General features: G+C 42.5%; 1 protein-coding gene across 5 annotated transcripts in view; it reads right to left on the bottom strand.

Moving 5' to 3' along the window:
* The window catches only part of ASTN2 (astrotactin 2), a 1,902,914-nt gene that overhangs the window by 852,292 nt on the left and 1,027,361 nt on the right, over window positions 1-23,261 (bottom strand). For all 5 annotated transcript variants that reach the window (XM_033961675.1, XM_033961676.1, XM_033961677.1 and 2 more), the window contains one exon: window positions 18,527-18,664. In XM_033961675.1, coding sequence (XP_033817566.1) covers window positions 18,527-18,664 — 138 coding nt within the window. The remainder of the gene's footprint in view (window positions 1-18,526; window positions 18,665-23,261) is intronic.

The raw sequence follows: 23,261 nt of genomic DNA, 5'->3' as shown, positions 1-23,261 counted from the left end.
TGGGCACAACTCCTCCCTCACTAAGTAAGGAGGTGTGTTTAGTCATGTGTACTACCAGGAATCTACTTTTGGCATAGCAAATATTTGCTGGAACTCTGGATCCAGAGGATACAGCCTAGTCATGGCTTCCCCCCCCCCCCCCCATTTCTAGGGCTCTGTAACCAGGAATTGTATGCCTGGATGCCATGGAAAGGACATGGACTGAGACCGGACTCTGTTCAAAAGAGAACACTGAGATGACTGGGGCTGAGGTAGATCAATCTTGAGCTCACAAAGAGATTCAGTAATAATGTCTGGCAGGGCCAAAAACTTGAACAGCTGCCATTTGGAGAGATCCTCTCCTAGGTCCGCAGCTGGGACTCCATCCTGATCCTCATCATAGGAGGCCAAATCTCCCATCAAGGATGCCGTGCTTTGAGACAGTAAGGAGATCAAGACTGAACTTTTGTGAACAAAGCATGATATAGGGCTATTAGAGTCAAGGACTCTATCCCTGGCACTTTGGAAGCAAAATGAGGTGTCTGAGAAATAAAAAGAAAATTGGGAAAATCCAAGATGACCACTGCTGGTGAATTTTAGAACAAAATAAACAACTTAAAAATCACCTCAAGGCTCATTAAAAAAAACACATAAACCCCCTCCCCCTCCCTAGGATTTTAGGGAAGGGAGACCAAGGCCTTAGCTGTAGACACAATTAAAAAACAGCTTTTGAAGACACCCCCTTAAAAAATATATATTTTTTTCATATAGGCTGTCACAGACTTACTCACAGACCATGTGCTAGGGAAATGGTGCTGCTGCTGCTTGCTTCAGCTCCTCTCAGTTGTAGCTGTTCTAAAAGACGTCCTCTGCTTCCAGTCACTCAGTCACTTCGCTGGGATCTTCGGGCTGCCAGTTGGAACTCCATGGACTGACCCTCAACCCCTCCTCCCCCTCACGAAGAAGAGGGAGAGGGGGGGTTGAGACAATATGCAGCCGGTACCATGAGCGCCCTGAAGGAATACTCTAAGCACCTAAACAGCCTGCATGACAGTTCTTGATCAAGTCAAAGAGGTGAGCAAACAACAGGGGAATGGATCCTGAGCTCCACTAATCTTCAGCAGGCTTGCTAAAACAGGACCCCAAAAGGATGGCTTATTGTGCATGGAGGTATAAAAATTGAATTAATCAATCAAGAATTGTTATATAATTTTGTTAAAATAAAGGGCCACTCTATTGTATCAAAACACCCAAGAGCAAGACAAGGCACCAGGACAAATGTACTAATACTACATATCAATCTACTATATAACCTCTTCTAAGCTGTACTGTACCATGTTCTGAGCACTGGCTCTGAATACCAATGACTACATTTCTACCAAATAAACCCTTTTAAATATATTTTAATGTCAAATACAGGAATAATAGACCTTTCTATCGTTTCACTGTATCTGCAGAAACTTTCATAATTCAGCATCAATATTTTATTCTTACGTTTATTAAAGCTTTAATAATTTAACATTTCTTAGATATAAGTTGAAAGGAATTGTACATTACTTTCTCTTTATTCAACCTGGGTCACCATGTTATTTACTGAGATCTAGGTTCAAATGCCAACTAGTGAAGACTGTTTTTTTAAATTCTGTCTTCAGGGCTGCAGGCATAGGGAAAACCAGGCAATTTTCTTCTGAGTTGGTCTTTCTGTTTCTTCAAATCACAAGTCAAGAATACCACAACCACATGCTCTCCATTATCTGACTCATATCTAGCTTCAACAGTGAAAATATCTGGATATTCAAAGAAACATAGAACCATGAGAGCAGATAAAGGTCAAATGGCTCATCCACTTTGCCCATCCACAGCATCCACTACCGCCTCCTTTCTCTAAGAGATTTCATATGTGCCTGTCCCATGGTTTCTTGAATTCAAACACAGTATTTGTCTCTACCACCTCTACCAGGAGAGACTGTTCCAAGCATCTATCACCCTTTCTGCAAAAATTATTTCCTGATCCTCTTCACTCAACCTAAGCCCTCTCATTCCGGAGCTTCCTTTCAAATGAAATAGATTTGTCTCATGCACGTTTATGCCTCATAGGTATTTAAATACCTCTATCATATCTCCCCTCTCCCGCCTTTCCTCTAAAGTATACATATTGAGATCTTTGAGTCTGTCCCCATACATGTTATGAGGAAGATCTCCGACCATTTTAGAAGCCTTCCTTTTGACCAACCCCATCCTGTTTATATCTTTTTGAAGTTGCGGTCTCCAGAATTGTATACAATATTCTAAATGAGGTCTCACCTGAGTCTAGTACAGGGGCATCAATACCTCCTTTTTCCTACTGGCCATACTTCTCCCTTCCCCCCCCCCCATGCATTCTTCTTAGCTTTTGCCGTCACCTTTTCAACCTGTTTAGCCACCTTAAGATCATAACATACTATCAGGGGCTGGAGGAGTTGCCGTAAAGTGAGAGATTAGAGAAACTGGGCCTCTTCTCCCTTGAAAAAAGGAGACTGAGAGGGGACATGATCAAAACATTCAAGATAATGAAGGGAATAGACTTAGTAGATAAAGACAGGTTGTTCACCCTCTCCAAGGTAGAGAGAACAAGAGGGCACTCTCTAAAGCTAAAAGGGGATAGATCAGTGCAAACGTAAGGAAGTTCTTCTTCACCCAGAGAGTGGTAGAAAACTGGAACGCTCTTTTGGAGGCTGTTATAGGGGAAAACAGCGTCCAGGGATTCAAGACAAAGTTAGATAAGTTCCTGCTGAACCAGAACGTACGCAGGTAAGGCTATACTCAGTTAGGACACTGGTCTTTGACCTAAGGGCTGCCCCATGAGCAGACTGCTGGGCACGATGGACCAGCAGCGGCAATTCTTATGTTCTTATAACCAAGTCCCGCTAAACTCTACCAGGACCAGCCAGCACGGTTTCAGGAAAGGCAGATCTTGCCTGCCTGACTAACTTGCTGCAAGAGCTTACACCAACTCTGTAGGTGAGAATGCCTGAATTGGAATGCACATAAATTACAATATTCTATAACTGATGCATACACTTGTGCTCTCTGCCCATTCTTTGCTCTAACTCCACTCATATGTATGCCCATCATCAGTAAAATACATGGCATCAAATTGTGGCACATACTCTTCCACTAATTGGTATTCTATAAGAGATCATTTACAAGCATAAGTGACCACTTGTGTAAATAACTAAAGTATCAAGATTTGCATTCTTTCCTGATATCTACAGTTAACCAGCTCCTTATAGAATTACCCCCCATAAGGAGACAATTCTATAACAAAAGCTTATCAATGTAAGTGTTCTTCTAGTATACTAGCCTTACCAGTATTGGTGCACCTAAATGTAGGCACATGCATTTATGCCAGGTCTATTTCTGAAGTTAATGGGTGAGCCAAAATATGTAATTTACAGTTTTCTGTAAGTAGCCTCCATAAATATTGGCCACGCCTATGACATGCCTATGCCCTTCCCCTTTGAATGCCTTCATTTATGCACTGAGGGAATTTCATAAATAGCGCTCAAAAATGGGCACCACCCCAAAACTGCCACTAAGCATTATTCTATAAAGGACATGTGGCCTTTATAGAGTAGCACAAAATGCTAGATTTGCATCTGCTGAAACCTGGTATATATGCTGGCACCTAAATTAGGCATGTGTACAAAGTACTGTAGAACTACACATATAACTTTCCAGAATGCCCCTGACATGCCCATGCCCCTCCTACTTGGACACCCCCTTTTGGGATATGAACTATAGGAGTTAGAATTAACATAGAATTAACATGCAGCCAGGTGCACATGCAAATTTTAATGAGTGTCAATTAACAACAATAATTGATGTTGGCACCCAGTTATTGATGGTTAAGAGCTGATTAACCAATTAATGTGTATGCACATCTCAGTGTGCCAAAATCTTGGTGCCATATATAGAATCTGGAGATAAGTCATTATGCAATAGTGACTAGGTGCATTACTGCCCTATACACTCATAACTTACCCATATGAAAGGCAGTAGGCTATAAATTTAGGCATGGAAATGGCTTTTAAAATTTAAGGACACTGGTATAGAATGAGGGGATTAATCTACATAGGCAAACTGGTAAGTGTTAAATAACGTATTAAGGCCCTGATTCACTAAAGTCAGCGATCGTCGCTAAACCTGTTTTCACAGGCTTAGTAATGATCGCTGCTAATCAAACCGATTTACAAAATGGCCCACCACGTGTTTTTCCCCTCGATCACCCATTTTACAATCGGGCCATGCAAATTAGTAAAACCCTATGTAAAATAGCCAAGCGATTGATTCACTTACATTGTTTGGCTATTTTGCATTGGGTTTTACAATCCTAAAACCTGACTGCTGTAGACCCGTTGGTAACTATGCATCACATGATTCAACAGGGAGGGGCCTAAGGCCCAGTAATGTAGCAAGCTGGGCGGAGGAGCAGGAGGTGTTTGTGGTTCCTCCTGCTCCCAAAAGAAGGTATGGACACCAGGGTGTGGAGGGCCATTTTTTTGGGGAAGCGGGTGGGCCGGCGGGAGTCTTCATGGCAGGAGAGAGGGAGCATCCCTCCTGCTGTTTTTTACGGGGGAGCAGACTTGCGGGCAGGGGAACGGTGGCTCAGCAGGCGGGCAATTGTCAGCTTTTTTAATGGGACAGATGGTGCTTGTTTAAGTGGTGCAGAACTTCTGTCCCATTAAAAAAGAAAGCAGAAGCCCTGACAGCAGTGACAGGAGACTGCTTCTCCTTTCACTACTGTCAGGGCTCTTCACATGTCTCAATCGTTCTCTGAACGATTGAGTCGGTTGGTTTGCATGCAAATGATTTGTACCTCCGTGCAAATCATTTGCATGCAAACTTGATAGCTTGAAAATTGGCCAGAGAATCGGCCAACAGCAATTGAGTTGCTATCTTTAGTGAAGCTAGCCCTAAGGGGGGAATTCAAGAAAGGGGGCTAAGCATATTAGCATGAAAAAATCACGTTAGTACATACTAACCTCTAAAGATGCTCATAGGAATTGCTGTCTTTAGCAGTTAGTGCGTGCTAACACACTTAACGCCCTTTCTAGAACTCCCCCCTAAATTGTGTTAGTGCACATTTCTAAATGTAGCCTGGCACTTGTTCATTTATGGAAGCTCATCAGCATCAATCTGACTAATATCTGGAAGGTGAACTGCCAGTGAAGACCTAGTGCTGAAGGCTGTTGAAAGCAAGAGAAAACCTATGCAACATTTTTGCCAAGACAAAATATCTGGTGCTCTGTTACTAACTTGCACCTGGCTTTTGAAATAAAATTATCTGTCTCCCTACTACCTTACCTAAACCACAACACACACACTGTTCAGGTTCAATTTATTTTGATATACTGCAAATCAAGGCAGACTGTCTATGTGGTTTACAAAGTCAAAGTACTTAAGGAAGGCTTGAACAAAATGGATGGGGTTAGTGCAAAAACAGTAACAAAAGGAAAACACTTAAAAAGGAAAAATTGTTACAACTTATATGACATAAAACAGCCCTTTTATTTTCCATTCTCCTCTGTACTATCCTTCCTATATCCTAAGCTATAATTTCTAGGTTGAAGACAGTTTGCAGGTTCCTCCTAGTCCTTCCAGTTCAGTTTGAACCAGGACTGGGATACTCACACCAAGAGCTTCATTCTCCTAAGATATATTTCCTTTGATATATACCCCATCTTATTCCACCCACCAACTTGCTCAAATATAAATCAAGATTTGGGGGCCAAAAAATGGCCCAAGATGATCAGAAAAATAAAATTGCCAGAAAAAATGTTTTTAGTTTCCAATTTAGTGACTAAAATGTGTCAATTCTGAAAATTTACATCTGTTCTTTTTAAGTTTAAGTTTAATAGGATTTTATATACCGCCTATCAAGGTTTTCTAAGCGGTTTTACAATCAGGTACTCAAGCATTTTCCCTATCTGTCCCGGTGGGCTCACAATCTATCTAACGTACCTGGGGTTATGGAGGATTAAGTGACTTGCCCAGGGTCACAAGGAGCAGCGCGGGGTTTGAACCCACAACCCCAGGGTGCTGAGGCTGTAGTTTCAACCACCGCGCCACACACTCCTCCTATATTATTATTATTATTATTATTATTATATTTTGGACTGTTCAAGAAGAAATGCATTTCTTTCTATTTCTTTTGTAGTGTACTGTATGCAGAGTCTGGCATATTACGGTTTCGTTTGTGTACAATAGTACATTTAGTTTGAGGGTTTATATTTGAAAAGGGTTTTTTTCTGCTTTCTGTATGTGTGACTGAGGCCAGGTGTTCTGGTGGGGATAGAAGTCCAGAAACTTTGGGTGGTGTTGTGGCCCCAAATAGGAAAATATTTGTCGACTCTCCGTCAGCTTTTTGGGACTCAAAACAGCCCCAATTGAAAAATTAGTGATTATTTATTTATTCAATTTTATATACTGTTCTCCCAGGAGAGCTCAGAATGGTTTACTTGAATTTATTCAGGTACTCATGCATTTTTCCATGTCTGTCCCAGCGGGATTAAGTGACTTGCCCAGGGTCACAAAGAGCAGCGTGGGTTTGAGCTCACAACCCCAGAGTGCTGAGGCTGTAGCTTTTAATCATTGCGCCACACTTTCCCTGACAAATGACACTCACATATCTCAAATTTCTAACCTTGGTTTATATTTGAGTCAACATTTTTTCCTTGGTTTATATTCGGATTGATTTATATTCGATTATATATGGTAACTTGATTCTGGTTCTGAGCCATGCATTGGGATTCCCTATGGAACCCTGCACAGGGAGGAAGGAGCCCAAGGCCCCGATTGGCTCACACGCATAAGGCCCCTTCCCTTGGGCCTCCCTCCTGCCAATTCTCTTTCAGGTGTGTATGTGTGGTGGGGGGGAGTCACCATGGCAGGATGAAGTGGGCATTCCTCCTGCCATTTTTGCTACCATGGGGGGAAGGAGTGGTGTCGGTTCCAAGTGCCGGTTTATCAGGGAGAACCGTCATCATTGGGAGGGGAATGCTTTTTTTTTCTTTTCTTTTTTTTTAATGGAGCAGATATTGTGCAAGAGTAACAGCATTTGTGCCCATTAATGAAAAAAAAGAGGGTTCCTGTCTGAACAGCTGAGTGGCAAGAGGCTGCTTTCGGGGCCTCTCCTGCCTCTCAGCTGTTCAGGATTTCCCTACCAGCTCTGCACATGTGTGAGAGTTTTCTCAAAGCCATCTGTTGGACGGGAGAGAAAGGGATTATGATGAACTTCCACATGAATCATTTGCATGCAAACATTTTAGTGCATCAATAGCTCTTCTTGAATTGGCCAAAAATTGGATCGGAGAAACCCACACGGTCTCTTTGATCCTCTTTAGTGCAGCTAGGCAAAGGTGACTAGAACTGAATACAATACTCAAGGTGAGGTTGCACCATGGAGTGATAAACTAAACTAAACTAAACCTTAAGTTTGTATATCGCATCATCTCCATAAAGATAGAGCTCGACACGGTTTACAGGTAATTCAATAAATGAGGGAGGACATAATAAGAAATTAGAGGTTATGACGAGGATAGATAGCTTTACATTTTAAATAGATAGCTTTACGTTTTGGAGAAAAGCCAGATTTTCAGATGCTTTCGGAATAAGATACAGAGGCATTATAACATTCTTAGTCATGTTATCCCTTTTCTAATAATTCCTAGCTTCTTGTTTGCTTTTTTGGCAGTTGCTGCACATTGGGCGGAAAGTTTCATTGTATTGTCTATAATGACACCCAGATCTTTTGCTTGGTCGCTAACCCCCAAGGTTGACCCTAAGATCTGGTAACTATGATTTGGGCTATTCTTCCCAATGTGCATCACTTTGCATTTTTTCTAATTAAATTTAATCTTCCATCTTCCAATTTCCTAAGGTCTACCTGCAATTTTTCACAATCTGCATACATTTTAACAACTTTGAACAGTTCAGTGTCATCTGCAAATTTAATCACCTCACTTGTCATTCTAGTTTCCAAATCATTTATAAATAAGTTAAATATCACTGTCCCAGTACAGGTCCCTGTGGCACACCACTATTTACCCTCCTTAATTGAGAAAAAGGGCCATTTATTCCTACCCTGTTTTCTGTCCGATAACCAATTTTTAACCTACAATTGAACATTGCCTCCTATTCCATGACTCTCTAATTTTCTCAGGAGCTTCTCATGAGGAATTTTATCAAATGCTTTCTGAAAATCTAGATACATTTTTTGCATCAACTACTCACCTTTATCCACATGTTTATTCACACCTTCAAAGAAGTCAAGCAAATAGGTGAGGCAAGATCCTCCTTGGCTGAACCCATGCTGACTTCATCCCATTAAATCAAGTTTGTCTATGTGTTCCACAATTTTATTTTTTATGACTGTTTCCATGATTTTGCCTGGCACTGAAGTCAGGCTTATCAATCTGTAATTTCCCAAATTGTCCCTGGAACCTTTTTAAAAAATCTGCATAAAATTGGCCACTCTCAAATCTTCAGGTACTATAGATGATTATAGCGATAGGTTACATATTACTAACAGCAGGTAAGCAATTTCTTGTTTGCATTCTTAGTACCCTGGGAGGTATACCATCCAGTTCAGGTGATTTATCACTTTTTAACCTAATATAAACATTTTATACATCAATTTTATTAAATATTGCAGAAACCAAAAGTAGTTAAATGATTTATAGTAGATTAAAATATATATATATATGGTGGTATGTAAGGAGATGACACAAAGGGAACCTAGATTACAATCAGTTATTATATAAAGGAAGAGTAGAGGGAAGGAGTCATTATATCTAATGGTACAAATAGCACAGTTACTTACTGTAACAGGTATTATCCAGTGACCACAGGCAGATATTTTCACACATGGGTGACATCACCGATAGAGTCCTGGAACGGACCACTTGAAAAGTGAATCGCAACTTTAAGTTTTAGAAAGTTTGCAATCAGCCCACACCGTGCATGAGCGAGTGCCTTCCCGCCTGACGTAGGCCTGTGGTCCCTCAGTTAAGGTAAGCCAGCTTAGAAGCCAACCAGGGGAGATGGGTGGGTTGTGAGAATATCTGCCTGCTGTCCCTGGATAACACCTGTTATGGTAAGTAACTGTGCTTTATCCCAGGACAAGCAGGCAGCATATTCTCACACATGGGTGACCTCTAAGCTAACTAGAATGGGATGGTGGGAGAGTTGACTTTTAAGAAAATAAATTTTGTAATACTGACTGGCTGAAGTGCCCATCCCATCTGGAGAAAGACTCCAGACAATAATGCGAGGTGAATGTAAGAACTGAGGACTAGGTGGCAGCTTTACAGATTTCCTCAATAGAAGCAGATCTAAGGAAAGCTACAGAAGCTGCCATAGCTCGGACTATGTGAGCTGTGAAACGACTTTCCAGGCATAGTTCAGTCTGAGTATAGCAGAACGACATACAGGCCGCTACCCAATTAGAAATCGTTCTCTTGGAAACAGGATGCCCCAACTTATTAGGATCAAATGAGATGAAAAGTTGAGGAGATGTTCTATGTGGCTTTGTCCTGTCGATGTAATAAGCCAAAGCATGTTTATAGTCCAGAGTGTGCAGCACCATTTCTCCAGCATGAGAATGAGGTTTACGGAAAAAAACTGGAAGAACAATTGACTGATTGAGATGAAACTCCGTGCATACTTTCGGTAGAAACTTAGGATGCGTGTGTAGAACCACTTTATCATGGTAAAAAAACTGTGAAGGGTGGATCTCCCACCAACGCTTGCAACTCACTGACCCTCCTGGCAGAGGTAAGAGAAATGAGAAACACAACTTTCCAGGTGAGAAACTTGAGATGAGCTGTGGTCATTAGTTCAAATTAAGGCTTCATTAATCTGGAAAGAACCACATTAAGGTTCCAGACCACTGGAAGAGGTTTGAGAGATACTTTCACATTGAAAAGTCCTTTCATGAATCTGGAGACCAAAGAATGAGCAGTAAGAGGATTTCCCCCAACTGGCATGTGAAAAGCTGTAATAGCACTGAGATGGACTCTGATAGATGTAGATTTAAGTCCAGAGTCAAACAGATGAAGTAGATAATCCAACACCAATTCCACTGACAAAGAAGTTGGATCATGATGATAAAGGAGACACCAGGAAGAAAATTGAGTCCACTTTTGTTGATAACATTGTTGAGTGGCTGAGGAATGTGAAGTAGAGTTACATGAACTGTGGAAGCCATGTGACCCAGGAGAACTATGATGCGCCTCACAGAGATGGTGTGAACCTTCAACCTCTGTTGACAGAGGATGAGAAGAGTGTTCAGGTGCTCTGGAGGGAGAAACGCCCTCATTAGAGTAGTATCGAGGATAGCTCCAATGAACTGAAGATGTTGAGTCAGAATTAGATGACATTTTGGGAAATTGACTTCAAATCCCAAAACTTGTAGGAAGACAATGGTCTGAAATGATGCCAGAGCCACCTCCTGAGATGAAACAGCTTTGATCAACCAGTTGTCCAGGTAAGGAAAGACTTGAAGACTGTGGGATCGGAGAAATGCGGCCACAACAATCAGGCACTCTGGGAGAATACACCAGGCCAAAAGGAAGAACCTTGTATTGGTAATGACATCCATTCACCTGAAACCGATGGTACTTGCGGGAAGCCTAATGAATTGGTATATGCATGTAGGCTTCTTTGAGATACAGAGAGCATAGCCAGTCATTCTAATGCAGAAGTGGATAAAGACATGCAAGGGAGAGCATCAGGAATTTCTCTTTGACTAGAAATTTGTCGAGATCTCTGAGATCCAGAATGGGTCGTATACCTCCAGCCTTTTTCGGGATTAAAAAATACTGGGAGTAGAATCCCTGACTCTGCTGATTTAAAGGAACCTCTTTGATGGCATTGAGAAGGAAGAGGGATTGAATCTCCTGAATGAGATAAGAAGACTGTATCGGGTCTGAAATAGACTCTCTTGGAGGATGATCCAGAGGTAGGGTATAAAAATGGAGAGCATACCCCTGATGAATGATGGCTAGAACCCAGAGATCTGTGGTGATGAGCTCCCAACTATTTATGAAATGCTGAAGTCACCCTTTGATCAGCTGAGGTAGCAGTTGGAGAATAGGAACTGTGGCTATGCTCTTGAGGAACACGTCAAAAAGACTGTGTGGGCTTTTGTTGACCAGCCTGTTGTTTAGGTTACTGATGTGGTTGCTGCTTTTGCTTCCTAGGCTGAGAAGGAGCAGGAGGAGCAGGCTTAGCCAAAAACCTGCACTGGTACGAAGAAGCTGGCTTGAAAGTACAGGGCGGTTGAGGCTTCTTCTTTGGTTTAACCAAAGAGTCCCATCTGGTGAGCAGATAGCGTTTGAGTAGTCGCATCCATTGAAGGACCAAAAAGCTCATCTCCCGGACAGGGAGCATTAGCCAAATGATCCTGGTTATTTACATCAAGTTCAGAAACACGAAGCCAGGCAAGGTGCCTCATGGCCACCGACATGGCCGCTGCTCATGATGTAAGTTCAAAAGTATCATAAGTCGTGCGAACCATATATTTCCACAATTGAACATAAGAAGTTGCCTCCGCTGGGTCAGACCATAGGTCCATCATGCTCAGCAGTCCGCTCCCGCGGCGGCCCATCAGGTCCATGATCTGTAAGGTGATCCTTTGCCTAAAACCCTTCAATCCCCTTTATCCCTCTATCTATACGCTTACATAATCCTATCTATACCTCTATCTGTATCCCTCAATCCCTGCATCCATCAGGAATTTATTCAATCCTTCTTTGAAACCCTGTAATGTACTCTGTCCTATCACAGCCTCCGGAAGCGCATTCCAGGTGCCCACCACCCTCTGAGTGAAAAAGAATTTCCTAGCATTGGTTCTAAACCTGTCCCCTTTCAATTTCCCAGAGTGCCCCTTTGTTATTGTGGTTCCCGATAGGTTGAAGAATCTGCCCCTCTCCACCTTCTCTATGCCCTCTATAATCTTGTAAGTCTCTATCATGTCTCCTCTGAGTCTATGCTTTTCCAGGGAGAAGAGCCCCAGCCTTTCTAACCTGTCTGCGTATGAAAGGTTTTCCATACCTTTTATAATTTTCGTCGCTCTTCTCTGAACCCTCTCAAGTATTGCCATGTCCTTCTTAAGGTATGGTGACCAATATTGGACATAGTACTCCAGATGCGGGCGCACCATCACACGATACAGTGGCATGATGACTTCCTTTGTTCTGGCTGTAATACCCTTCTTAATAATGCTCAACATTCTGTTTGCTTTCTTTGAGGCTCTGTGCATTGTGCCGTTGACTTCATTGTTGTATCCACCAGCACACCCAAGTCTTTTTCAAGATTACTTTCCCCTAGTACTAATCCCCCATTTTGTAGCTGAACATCGGGTTCTTTTTCCCTATATGCATGACCTTGCATTTCTCTATATTGAAGTTCATCTGCCATTTATTTGTCCACTCTTCCAGTTTGTTCAGGTCCTTTTGTAGGTCCTCCGCCGTCCTAACCCTGCTACAGAGTTTACAAATTTTATAACTTCACACTTTGTCCCTGTTTCTAGGTCATTAATAAATACATTGAACAGCAGCGGTCCGAGTACCGACCCCTGCGGAACACCGCTCGTGATTCTCCTCCAGTCCGAGTAGTAGCCCTTCACTCTAACCCTTTGCTTTCTGCCTGCCAACCAGTGTTTAACTCATCTGTATACGTCCCCTTCCACCCCGTGGTTCCACAGCTTCCTAAGTAGCCACTCATGGGGTACCTTGTCAAAGGCTTTTTGGAAGTCGAGATAAATGTTGTCTATGAGTTCCCCTTTGTCCATCTGGCTGTTTATCCCTTCAAAAAAGTGCAGTAAGTTCGTTTGGCATAATCTTCCTTTGCAGAAGCCATGTTGGCTCGCTTTCATTAGTCCATTTTTTTCTATGTGCTCACAGATGCTGTCTTTTATCAGTGCTTCTACCTTCTTGCCTGGAACTGAAGTCAAGCTTACTGGCCTGTAGTTCCCCAGGTCACCTCTCGATCCCTTTTTAAAGATAGGTGTAACATTTGCTATTTTCCAGTCCTCTGGGACCTCCCCAGTTTTCAAGGATAGGTTGCAAACTCGTTGTAGTATTTCCGTTATTTCGTTTCTTAGTTCTTTTAATACCTTTGGGTGTATTCCGTCCGGGCCTGGTGATTTGTCGCTTTTCAAACTATCTATCTGTTTAAGGACATCTTCATGGCTTACCTCTATTGTCGACAATTTTTCTACTTGGTCTCCATTTAAGATCTCTTCAGGTTCTGGTACATTGGATGTGTCCTCACTTGTAAAGACTGACGAGAAGAACTTGTTTAACCTATCAGCTACCTCTTTTTTCTCTTTTACCACTTCCTTTCTGTCTCCATCATCCAACGGTCCTACTTCTTCCCTCGCCGGTTGCTTTCCTTTAACGTATCTGAAGAACGATTTGAAATTTTTTGCTTCCCCGGCTAGTCTCTTTTCGTATTCTCTTTTTGCCCTCCTAACCACTCGGTGACATTCTTTTTGGTGTTTCCTGTGTTCCTTCCAGTTTTCTCTGGTTTGGTCCTTTTTCCATTGTCGGAATGATTTTTTCTTGTCTCCTATCGCTTTCTTCACTTCATTGGTTATCCATACCGGGTCTTTTGTTTGATTTTTTTTGCACCCTTTTCTAAACCTGGGGATGTACAGATTTTGTGCTTCTTGCACCGAGTCCTTGAATAAGGACCAGGCTTTCTCCATGGTCTCTGCTTTTCTTGAGCTGTTTCTGAGTTTCTTTCTCACTATTGCTCTCATAGCATCGTAGTTCCCTTTCTTGAAGTTGAGTGTTGTCGCTGTGGTCCTATTCACTTTTGATGTTCCTACTTCTAATTTATACTGGATCATGTTGTGATCGCTGTTTCCTAGTGGTCCTACTACTACCACTTCCTTTGCAGATCCCCCTAGCCCGTTGAGGATTAGGTCGAGAGTGGCATTCCCTCTCGTTGGTTCCTTGTCGAGCTATTCCATGAAGCAGTCCCTCACAGCCTCTAGGAATTCTGTTTCCCTCATGCATTTGGAGTTTCCAATACTCCAGTCTATCCCGGGGTAGTTAGAAGTCCCCCATAACCATCACATTTCCGTTTTTGCATTCCCACTTCAATTCTGCTTCCAGTTCTTTATCGTTTGCTTCTGTTTGTCCAGGTGGATGATAGTACAGTCCCAATTTTATGTCAACTCCATTTCTTCCTGGTAATTTAACCCATAATGATTCCAATCCTTCCACCTGTGTTGCCGTACCCACCCTGGTTGAGTGAAGGGTGTCCTTTATATATAGTGCTATTCCTCCACCCTTCTTGTAAGTCCTGTCTCGAAGCAATGAGTTGTTGGAATCTCGATTGCTTACGAGATGGAATATACTTTTGAAAAGATGTAAGTTGTTTGACCAAATATTTCAGGTAAAACGAAAAATGGAAATTATAATTACCAGCTCTGTTGGCCAACATTGCATTCTGGTAAAGACGCTTACTAAACTTGTCCATTGCTCTACCTTTTCTGCTAGGAGGTACAGATACATAGACACTAGCCCCCAACAATTTCTTTAGAGTGGATTCAACCACTAAAGATTCATGAAGGGGCTGTGGTTTAGCAAAACCTAGAATAGGAACCACCCTATACAAAAAGTCCATTTTTTTAGGAGCCACTGGAATGGAGAGAGGAGTCTCAAAGTTCTTATAGAAAATCTCTCATAGAATATCATGGAGCGGGAACTTCAGCAGGTCTTTAGGAGGCTGATCATAATCCAGAGCCTCCAAGAACTCCTTGCTATGCTTAGAATCCTCTTGGAATCTGCTTCTAATGAGATGGAAAGATCTTCAGACATCTGACGGATAAATTTAGAAAAAAAAGACCGCTCAGAAAAAGCACAAGGTCTTTGAGGTGATCGTTGAGGTGAATCTGAATCAGAAGAGTCCTCATCTGCAGTAGAGAGTGGTTCCTGTTCCAAGTCTCCAAATAAATCCGAATCCTGTATGGAATGAGGACGGTGTGGAAGACTCGGTGTCGAAGCCTCGAGATGCTTGGTTTTTTGAGAGTGCTTCCATTACCGTACCGGAGTAACCTCTCTCGATGTTTGAGTCGAGGACGACTGATGCTGTGTAGATGGATCAATTGACTCCTGTGTTGATGGTCTCCGCACCGGTGGCGCATCAGATTGAGGTGCGGTCTGTGTCATTCGTTGCTCAGACTGAACCGCCTAGAAAGTCGGTGTCAACATGGCCAGAATAGTTGGTGTCGATATGGTCTGGACAACCGGTGTTGACGTGGCCATAATCTGAGTCGGCACCAATGTTTGAAAATGTTCACCCAATTCCTCCCGAAGCAAACTGTCAATCTTTTGCTTGAGGGAGAGCACCGGTACCACAGGCTTTTTAGCTGGTACCACTGGTGCTGCGTGCCAGTCTGGTGATGAGGAGGCTGATGTCGAGGCACTCACTGAAATCAGGACTAGGCGTTTATGGGACTTTTTCAAGGTCATCATGACTCAACTCAATGCCACTTTGACCTGCGTCCCAGATGGGGTAGGGGAAGGCTTCTTAGCTGGCTTACCCATTGGAGGTTGCGACACCGGAGATGTTTCTGCCAGTGTCAATGAGTGCGGCAGTGCCTTGGTCGGTGCCATCGGTAGCAATGTCGGCTCCCCCTCCTTAGCAACACTGAACAAACATTGTTATTGAAGAATGCGGTTTTTCAAAGTCCTTTTCTGAAGTGGTGAACAAGTACAGGATTCTGGATGGTGCTCAGGCCCTAGACACTGGAGACACCAGCGATGTGGGTCAGTCACAAGATGGGATGAGCATAGCGACTGCACTTCTTAAATCCTGTCTGCGGGCATGACATCGACAGGAAGACTGCCTCAGTGAAATTGAAATTGAAGGTAAAGTGGTACAACAGGCCCCGCAGGGCCAAAAACCCGCTAGAGATATAAAAAGAGATTTTTTTTTTTAAACTGAAGTAACCCTAACAAAAATAAAAGAAGAAAAGCACACAAAAATGACTAAAAAGTCATTGACGTGAGAGCGGGAAGGCAAAAAAGTTTTCAACTGCTGTTGAAACACGTCTTCTTAGCTCCGCGGAAACTATGAAACTGAGGGACCGCGTGCCTAAGTCGGGCGGGAAAGCATTCGCTTATGCGTGGTACGGGCTGATCACAAACTTTCTAAAACTTAAAGTTGTGATTCACTTTTCAAGTGACCGTAAGGGGGCTCCGTTGGTGACGTCACCCATATGTGAGAATATGCTGTCTGCTTGCCCTGGGAGAAAAACATATTCCAATAGCCATTGGTTAGCTCTATAGTTTCCTACAATTGTCTTCTATTTCAACCACAAGACCAGCAGCAAGTAAACTCTAGCATCATAGAAACATTTGGTTTAACTCCTCAGCACTTAAGGTTTTTTTTGTAAGCATACATCTCATTTCATGCCTTGTGCTGTAATAAGAATCATGCTCGAGGCAGCATTTAAACATAGCCAGGTCATGTGCTGACTGTGCTGCAGAGCTCCTTGCATTTTGCTTAAATGTTATCATCTTCCAAAACCAGACACTAACACATGTTGAATATCAAAATCTTACTATTAAAACCCTTTGCTGACTATCAGAAATTCCTGAAATACTAGCTTTATTTACCATTATGTTTCAATAAGAGTGCAGACTGGGCATTGCCTAGAAGGGTCTCTGATTATGCAGGAAAATTGCTGTGGTTTAAAAATGTGCATTTTCTCCTCAGCTTTGAAAGAAAATAGTGCTCTACTATCCCAAGGGGTACAGTTCAACACAGTTGGCTTGTAAATAGGTTGAATTGTAGTGCTCCATTAATGTTTTAAGCCTGAAGACACCTCAAGGCAGAGGGGCTGGTATATGTCACCATATGCAACACAAAGATATCAGTTCTACAGGTTCTTTGGTGCTTAAGTGTCAGTAGAGGGTAAATGATACCGGGAAAATCATATGTCTCTTGCCTTGTCTCAGAGAAGCTTAGGCTAGACAATAAGGATGCACTTCCATTTCATTTTATTTAAAAAACAAAAACAAAGGGTAACTCTTTTTAAAATGTGTTCATTTTTCATTTCATATTCAGAAGTGATGTTAACTACTATTCCCTTGAAAAATCCCAGCAACCTCATAGATCTTGCAGAAATGATCTTCAGTTATTCCTGCCTTGCCAGGTCCTTCTTTCAAAATGGCACCATTTTAAAAGAGGGACTTGGCAGGGTATGGAAAGAATTTCAGATAATTAGAGGTATTTTTTTTCCTCTGGTAATAGGATATATGTTCCGTGTTGCTAGGATTTAAAAAAAAAAAATGTATTACTGCACTAAATTGCCCCCCCCAGCCCCTCCCCTTTTATCAAGCTGTGCTGCTGAGAAGTGCAAGCTAAATGCCAAGCCGCCCACAGGAACAGAATGGGTGGCTTGGTATTTAGCTTGTACTGCTCAACAGCACAGCTTGATAAAAGTGGGGTATCTTAATTATTATTCCTATGCCCTCTTCTGTGAACACCTGCTTGCATTTACATGCTAAGGACAGAATTCCATAAATAGTGCTGAAAAATGAGCCCCCCCAAAAACCTGGTGCTAGTCCCTATTCTATAAAGAGCAAGTGTTCTTTAGGGGTGTAGAGCTAATTCACAAGTCTAACTTTGGGTGCCAGATTTACATCTGCTGAAAATTGGTATACATATTGGCATCCAAAGTTAGATATGCTTACCCAGTATTCTATAACTACATGTGTAACTTTTCAGAATACCCCTAATGCACCCGTGGCCCTCCCATGGCTACACATCCTTTTTGGATATGCACTACAGGAGTTAAGCACCTTGCCTATATATTACAAAACCACACTTACAAGAATGCATCATATATGTGACTGGCATTGTGGCAATTTGTCAACTGCCCTGTTTGTGATTCTAGTGTTCATTTAAGAGGAAGTGTAACCTGCACAGCTATCTTGATGGGCAGACTGGATGAACAATGAAAGATCTGGATATTCAGTGCTGGGGCCCAGATTAGGCTTGCCAAAGGCCTACTGGCTTTCCTAACTTTCTCCTCAGTACACACATGTTTTTCACTCTGAAAATCCATGAAAATCTACAGAGAAAGGGAATGTATAATATGGAGTGGAGGTGTCTGCTGAAAGTAGTCAGGTTATAGCTTATTTTATGGGAACATGTAGTATTTTGTATATATTTTATTCTTTGAATAATGTTATCTATCTGCCTCTGTCTTTCCGATGGATCCTTCTTTAAATAACTGGGGGCTTATAGGGAAGAAAAATAGAACTTACCAAACATATTCTCCCAAAATATCTAATCATTAAGTAGCTTCATATATATAACACAAGAATAAGCTCTCATTGAACATTTATCACAGAATGGGCAAATTTCACAACAAAGCCAAGATCCTCTTTTCATTTGTCTACGAAGGCTGATATTTCAGAGCATTCAAAGAGGGGAATAAGGATGGGAATCTCCAGAATTAGCATTCTTGGCTCATCCTTACCTGACATCCGCAGGGTCCTCAGTAACCAGAACGTCTGTCTTGCAGCTAGCCAGTGGGTTGATTGAAAGTTCCACTGGGGGGACCACAAAGCTTTTACTGACAGGTAGCCAGAGGCCTTGACCCAGGCTGTAGGTGAACCTGTAAGACAGACAGGAGCATGAAATGTTCAGTGCCATGACCAGTAACTGGCAGCAGAGATTACAAGCAGGTCTAATCCTTTCATGCTGTAGAAATTCCTTTTGACACTGCCTTCTTGGATAAATCTTCTTCTATATCTGTAAGAAATAATTCACACATTCTCACAGTCATGCTTTCCCTGTTCTTTCTCTTAAATATCTATATCTCTTTATTCTTTACCAGTGTATTTATTAAAGGATTGATATTCAAAACAGTTTAAGCAGGCAGCAGAAGACACTGCCCACTTCAATTATACTCTATGGGCACTTAGAATCACATAAACAGCAGTCCTAATCTTATCAGGTTAGCTATGCAAATGCTGGCACTAAATATTGGTGGCCCCTGCATAACTTCCAGGAAATGTCTCAAAGCTACCTATGCTGTCCCCTTCCTCCCTCTCAAAAACAAAGCTCCCCTTATTCCCTTTTTCCCCTTCTTCCTTTCCTCCTCCCACCAAAAGCAAGGCCTCCTCCTACTCCTCCCCCAATGAACAAGCCTTCAGTAGCCCTTTACCCCCACTGCTAGTAGCCCCCTGCTCAGCCTACCGTTCCAATCTTTGGTGGTAAAGTGGTCTTCCGGGCAGGAGTGATGCCTCCATGCTCTTGCCTAGGCCAGTTCCATCATCACAATGGCTGTCACAATTTCTAATCGAAGTCTTGTGGTACTACTGTGATATTGCCACTAGAGGCCATGGCAACCATTGTGATGATGGGGCCAGCTTGGGCAGGAATGAGTGGGCATTGCTTCTCTCCAAAGACCACTTCACCACCAATGACTGAAATAGGCCCAAGGGGCTATTAGGGGTACCATGTTAGTTGGAGGAGAAAGTGAAGGAAAGAAGAGAGGCCTTGCTCTTTGTTGGGTGGGAAGGAGGGAAGAAGGGCCTTGTTTATTAGAGAAAGGGGAAGGAAAGGACATCTCTTTATGCAGGTCCTGGCTAATATTCAACCAGGAGCTGCATAAATGTCTTATATGGGTCCCAAATGAATATTGGCCAGGACCTGCATAAGTCCTGGCACCAAGAAACAATATGGTCAGCCTCAAATATTCAATGCCAGTGGCCGGACATGGCCTGGTACTGCACATCAGCTGAATATTGATCAGAAAGAAAGTATAGGCTCATATGTATTTCATTTAAGTAAAATATCAATAGTAATAAAAGATGTTCATCATTCTATGTGATATTTCTGTATGTGTACCTGTTCAGAAACCTTAGTACATTTAGGTATTCCCTTATAGGTGTCCCAATGCTGCACAGTGAGAATCTATTCTGTAACTGCAACTGGACACCCAGATTTTTTTATAGACCAGCATTGGAATGCCAGCCAGCAGTTACACAAGCCATAGACGTGATGTAACTGGGGGAATCTAAATGTGGTGTAACTTACTGGGACTGATATTCAGCCAGCAGTGGGCAGGGTGCTTAAAGCCTATCACTAGCACTAATCCGGCATTGCATATCTGGGTTTTTTAAAAGGCAGCTGTCCAATAAACATTTAGCCAAAATTTAGTGCTAACTTGCCTTCGGCTACTGCATAAAGATAGAACTGCTATTTATACAGTCTTATCTATACACTAACCTTAGGCGGTTAGTGCTGAAAATCAGGGCCTACATCAAACCTGCCCCTAGAACACCCCTAGGATCTAACTGGTGATAACCCCTGGTGCTAATTGGTGATTTTCTGCCAGGAAAAGAGTTATCTCCACTGAAAATGACATGTCAGTCTCCGAGACACTGTTGACCAGTTAACACATTTTGCATATCAGGGAGGCTGTATTCTGTAAGTCACATAAGTAAGTGTCAGCATAGCCAATGCATTTTCCATGCCCTGCCTATGTGCTCACCCCCTTGCATGTATGCATCATACCACTTATTTACATCAACAACAATTTATTATTTCTATAGTGCTACCAGATGCATGCAGCGCTGCACAATGTACACGCAAGAGATGGCCCCTTCTCAGAAGAGCTTACAATCTAATTATGACAGACACAAAGGACAAAAGGGAAGTCAGAACATAGTGCTCTTGTGGGGAATTAGAGGAGGGATGATGAGGTGGGATCACATAGGACAAAGGGGAGTCTGAGCTTAGTGCTCATGAAGGGAATTAGAGGGGGCTGGAAAGGGGGAGGGGAACATTGAGAGAATGACAGACAGATATGTTGGTAGGGTTAAGATTTAAACATAGCTTCAAATAAGTGGGCTTTCAGTCTGGATTTGAATACCACCAGAGATGTAACTAGCCAGGCAGGTTGTTTCCAGGCATGGGGCACAGCAAGGTAGAAGGGACGGAGATGGGAGTTGACAGTAGAAGATAAGGGTACCGACTGTAGGGACTTGTCTGACAAATGGAGTTCCAGTTGGGGGGGATGGGAGGGAGTATAGGGAGTAAAAAGAGAGGAGTAATACTGAGGAGCTACAGAGTGAATAAGAGGAGTTTGAATTCTATGTAGAGATGAACAGGTAGCCAATGAAGCGACCTGAGGAGAGGAGTAATGTGGGTATAATGACCCTGATGGAATAAGAGGCGCACAGCAGCATTTTGAACAGAATAGCGTCTTGAACTTCCTTATAGAATAGTGCTCAGTCACATTGCTGCCACTTATATGCATACGTGTCCACTTACCTACAAAAATGCTAATATTCTGTATATTATACATGCAAAGGCCATGTAAATGCAAGTGCCCAGTTACAGAACTACCCTTTTGATGAAGCACAATTTCTGAGTCAGTATTTAAAGGCACGTATTCAAATAGCAGCACTAGTAATCTGGATAAGTGCCACTGGCCAAAGCTAGCTGTTGATTTTTAGGGGCACTAACCAGATGGGGAAGCTGAAATTCAGGGTAGCATATGGACAGAGGAAGCAGTTATCTAGTTAGAAGAACTATTATGACTTTTATTACGAAAAATCCTAATTTTCAGAGAGCGATTTAAATATGGCTACTATTCAGATCAGACAGCTGCTTGCTGCTATATCTGGATATTTGGTTTTGGACACAATCTGGATACCAATGCTGAATATCAGATTTTTTTGTTTTTTTACTCCTGCGGCCAGAATTTTTTAAAAAATTGATTATTTGTGAGATGGCATAAAGGTGACCATTTTAGAAGTGTTATTCACATTGAAAATGTTCATAAACCAGTTGTTTTTGTCCCCCCCCCCCCCAAATAAAAGCCAAACTTTGAAGACGTGCATAAACAAGCACATAAATGCTTATCTTGCAAAAACATCTAAGTTCCCATTTTACAAAGCCAAGATATGCACATCAAAAAGCCAAGTGCAGAGTGGAGGAGTAGCCTAATAGTTAGTGTAGTGGCTTGAGAATCAGGGGTAACAGTCACTTAACCTTCCGTTGCTCTGGGTACAAAATAAATAGCTTTAAACAATACGTAATACAGTACTCCCCTGAAATTTGCGGGGAGGCAGGAGAGGGCAGCTGGAGCACCGGCAGGTGAAGAAAATCACTCGCTGTCTGCTCCGACCGCCTCTTCCTGTAGTAAAGTCAGGCTACACCAATCAGGAGCTGGTTTAACACGCAGCTCCTGATTGGTGTAGCTCAAATTTACTACAGGAAGAGGTGGTCGAAGCAAACCACGAATGAGCGAGTCCAGGATTTGTGAACCATGAATGAGAAGGGGGAACACTGTACATACAAAATAAATACCTTTAAACAATACATAAACTGCATTGATTGCAATCAGAGAAAGGCAATACAGAGTTCCCCCGCAAATTTGTGATTCGCGAATAGCGGACTCGCTCATTCGCGGTCTGCTCCGACCGCCTCTTCCTGTAGTAAAGTCAGGCTACACCAATCAGGAACTGCTTTGACACACAGCTCCTGATTGGTGTAGCCTGACTTTATTACAGGAAGAGGCGGTCGGAGCAGACCACGAATGAGCGAGTCCATGATTCGCAAATCATGAATGAGCGGGGAAACACTGTACGTACAAAATAAATACCTTTAAACAATATGTAAACCGCATTGATTGCAAACAGAGAAAGGCAGTACAGTGTTCCCCCCATGAATTTGCAATTTGCGAATTGCGGACTCGCTTATTCGCGGTCTGCTCCGACTTCCTCTTCCTGTAGTAAAGTCAGGTTACGCCAATGATGAGCTGCGTGTCAACGCAGCTCCTAATTGGTGTAGCCCGACTTTACTATAGAAAGAGGCGGTCGGAGCAAACCGCGAGTGATTTTCTTCACCCGCCAGCGCACCAGCTGCCCTCTCCTGCCTCTCCAGCTGCCCTCTCTTGCCTTTTGACAGATGAAAAACCGCATTTGTAGTTTTTCTAAATTCACGGGTGAAGGGACACGTATCATGATCCTTGATAATTTTCCTTAGGCATTTGTTGTTTAAAGTTGTAAGAAAGGCAGGCCCTGTTTGTCTTTCCTTCTTTGACATGAATGTTTAAACAGAGATGTTGTGAAGTGAATTCAATTGTTTTGTTAAGCCGTATTTACAGACAGATTTAGATTAGGGGCTCTGCTGGTTAAGGCTTTTTCTGACCCTCTGTGGACTTCAATCTCCAGATAGGAAAAATGCTGATGTGTTTA

Source organism: Geotrypetes seraphini, chromosome 10 (genome assembly GCF_902459505.1).
Source record: "Geotrypetes seraphini chromosome 10, aGeoSer1.1, whole genome shotgun sequence".
Taxonomy (NCBI): Eukaryota; Metazoa; Chordata; class Amphibia; order Gymnophiona; family Dermophiidae; genus Geotrypetes; species Geotrypetes seraphini.
This window is presented reverse-complemented; position numbering and strand designations above follow the sequence as displayed.